The 3,629-nt window shown below is 49.2% G+C and overlaps 1 protein-coding gene across 1 annotated transcript; it reads right to left on the reverse strand.

Moving 5' to 3' along the window:
• Window positions 1–2,422: 2,422 nt before the first annotated feature.
• Window positions 2,423–3,325, reverse strand: LOC146199549 (uncharacterized). Its single transcript, XM_084592144.1, is given in 1 exon segment — window positions 2,423–3,325. A coding segment is annotated over 1 exon segment (903 nt).
• Between the last annotated feature and the right edge of the window lie 304 nt (window positions 3,326–3,629).

Below are 3,629 nucleotides of genomic sequence, written 5' to 3' on the forward strand. Positions count from 1 at the left end.
GATCGACGACCGTCGAGCACCCTTGTCGCTATCGTCGGTGCCGATTACTTCTTTTGCGGGCGCAAGTCAGCTCAATAAGGAGTTTATTCCAGTGAATTTTAAACATGCTCTTTTTTCTCCAGCAGCCTTCTCATCAATATGTAACAATACATTTATTTACTGCTCTTAAACATGATTATTTCGGTACATTTTATTGTACTGTAGAGCTATTGTTCTTAAAATTGGTGCTCGCGCTCTGTCGCAACAGACTGCTTTATGTGATTGGCTCCTTTGCGTCCTCGTGCTTCGTTGTTATCGGCCAAGTTGAGGTGTGCGGCCTTCTTTCCGCAGTAAGACGGTGGATTTGAAAATGAGCGTACAGTGCGCGAATTGTGAGGCAAAAGCCTTTAATGACTCACTGTTGTTGTTGTTGCAACTGTAGGAAGAATGAAAAGAAAATGCACGGGCCTGCTACTGGCTCTGTAGCTGAGTCACCTCCGCTGCCTCGCGCGGACAAAAGAGAAAATAGAGAAGAAAGAAAAAGAAGAGGGAGAGAAAGACGCGTGTCGCAACAGCCGTCGTCCACCACCGAAGCGGTGGCAGGTGCGATGACGGCTTACAGCAGATAAATAATCAGTCGCAGGCTAGCCCCCACCGCAAGCGGCGTTGACCAACCCTTGCCAGCACTGTGGGGCCGGGAACAGTAAACCTTCACCACCTCATTCATCGTTGTCGTCAGCAAAAGTGTCACGCTTTTGCGGAGGCTCTGATTGGCTCGCTAAAAAAAAAACAGATTAATAAACCTTGTCTCCCTACAGAGAATCGAGGCTCCATCCCTTGAATCCCCAGCCTAGCGCTTTACCACTGCGCCACGGCCAAGACTTTTTCTTCTTTTTTGCAATTAAAAACTTCTGTAAAAGTAAAAGAAAAAACTCCATTTACTAAAACTTGCCCATGCCTAAAGTTGCTGGGCTGCCTAATACGAGCCCGCCATATCCCTAGCCCGAGAATGCACCATAATGAAAACATCAAAATCCTGGGAGGCAAACACATGCATCTGGATATGGCATCCAGTTTGGAGGTCCTTCGCGTGCAGCATATACACTGCTCTCTAAACAGATTCGGACAATCTTGGTGGCTCGGCATGCCTTTCCATCATACGGCTTTTCCGAAGACTGAACAGTCCTATCAACACAAATAGATCGTAAGGCACGATAAGGAGAGCTGGGACCAACTTCTTACGTGCTCAGACAAGACGCAGCTGACGCAATTGTCTCGTGGGCCCAGAGCGTCGCCCCCAGCTGGGGGCCAGGCAAAGCCGACATGCCTTAATTGTTACTCCTTTGGCAATAAATGTTGTTTCTCTCTCGCTCTCTCTCTCACGGCAGAGTGTTTGTCAGGAGGCAAAAATCTAATAGCATGTGGTGTAATTGCAATCTCCTTTTTAAGAGTTCTTTGCAGTATGTCCAAAAAGAACATAGCATCACGGCTCAGAATAAAGCAATGATCGATTCCCTCAGGCACATTACACAGACGGCAATGCACCATCCAAGGCAAACACATCTCCTTATCATGAAGAAATGTCTTGACAGGCAACGTCGCTGTATGTAGTTTGAAAAAACGTAAGAAACGGGAAACAGGTTGATTCACAAACAAGTGAACAAGGCCCACTCCACCAGACTCTAAGGAAAGGAAGAAGTTATTACACTGCATGGGCTCCCATTGAGAGCACCACACAAATGTTGCAAATATTCTGTATATACCTTGTACCTTCCTCCTCGCACAATGCAGGACTTGAAGGACATACGCAAGCTGAATGGCTGCTACAGACACGTTCCCATTTCTTTAACAGATGCGTTAACTGCTGCTGCCTCCGACGATTACGCATATCCCTGACGTTAAGGGTAACGACTTGACATGCAGCGACGCTAGCCATTTTTGGTGCCAGTCCTATTAAACATCGTCCCCTAAAATGGGGTCGCCCGCCTGCAAATTGGCGGTCTTTCGGGCAGACATCGCCCTCCTCTTTAAAGTCACCCTTGTTGTGGCATCTACACAGTGTGCCTTCTGGCCAGCACCATCGATACACACCTCACCATCTGCAAGATGCTTCAAAGGCACTGTGTTGTCCATGTCCTCCTCTGAGACACTCAAGGCTTCTGCCCACGAATCTGAATGGAGCACATCACTCGCTGCCACACTGACAGTCGACACAGAACCGAACGCGCCAGAGATCGGCACCACACACGGCTCACTGTTACCCTCCAATGACGAAGGAAGATAGGCGAGCATCCACTGGCAGTATCTTCTCCACTGGCTCCACAGGGGGCATATCTAGACATCCTTCAGTGACAGTTGCTTTATGTGCTGCAAGCACAGCATTCTGAGTGATACTCACAGGCGGGCCTGGGTCCGGCGGTTTTGGCTCTGGAGACGCTGATTCTTAATGGTCAGTCACTGCAGATTCTTCCGTGTTGATATGAGGTGCAGAAGACTTCTGGTCCCCATCGATTTGGGGTTCACGACTGAGCTCACCGGTCACATCGACAACCTCAGAAACATCCATGTTATGCTCTGACGCCACGTCATCTTCTCATGATCACTGGCCTTGACGCAGCCTATCAGCATAACTAAAGACACAATTCTCAAGAGTATGGCCAATGCGCAGGCACTGGGTGCATTGAGGCGTCCGGCACTGGCGCCGTACATGTCCGACCCGGCTGCATCGAAGACAGAGTGGAGGTCTCTCTGGGATAAGAAGTAATGCCTGCACCCCATACACATTAAGAGTATGAGGAATCATGCTTGCGGACGCTCCGTCCTTGTGCGTGAGGGAGATTTCCCGGTTCGCCATTTCCACATGCTCCATCCCTGGGCACCGCCACTTTTCACGCTCCGCAGATTGACTCGTTCCATAAGGCTCTGAAGCTTCCACTATCCTCCGGTGTTCCATTAAGCGGGGAAGCCAAAGGAGCTTAATCTTGACATTCTTTGTATCCGAGTCGAACACTATGTGCCTAAGTCCTTTCACAAGAAACCCTGCTTTGTTAACTAGCTTCTGTTTTGAAGAACTACTCTCGCTCTCGCAGGTAACCATCCACACCTGGCTCATTTGGTATTGACCAATGCACAAAATTTCCCAGAGGTCCAAAGTCTGTGCGGGTGCGTCTCCAAAGTCAGGTGCTCGGTACGGGCGACCCGTAAGGTCGGCATGCAGGAAAACGGTAATAAGGACAACATTAACGATGGGCAGGCCCGTAAGGACAACATTGTGCGTGTCTGCAGTATGCTGACAAGTAGAAAGACCTCGACCAATGGCTGATGCGCTGTTTCCAGCAAGGAACATTTTCAGGCACAGCCGCCCAGAACGGCTTCTTCTTTCCCCGGATCGTGAAGCGCTCTTCATAATTCCCCTCGTCTACAGTGAGAATTATTGCGAGATTCCGTGAGTGACAGCTACTGCGCCTTCCGTTTCCTGTAGACGAATTAGAGAACGCCAGTTAACTTTAATGCGTTCAATGAAATGCTGGTTGTGTTCGACAAGGGGCGCGCGATGTGACGTCACGACAGGTCATGAAGTCACAAGGCGATTCCTGTATATACAAAGATAACTTAGCGGTGTCCAAAACCGTCCATTGCCCCCATCCCCA

The sequence above is a fragment of the Amblyomma maculatum genome, chromosome 2 (genome assembly GCF_055883805.1).
Source record: "Amblyomma maculatum isolate TAMU_Amacu chromosome 2, ASM5588380v1, whole genome shotgun sequence".
NCBI lineage: Eukaryota > Metazoa > Arthropoda > Arachnida > Ixodida > Ixodidae > Amblyomma > Amblyomma maculatum.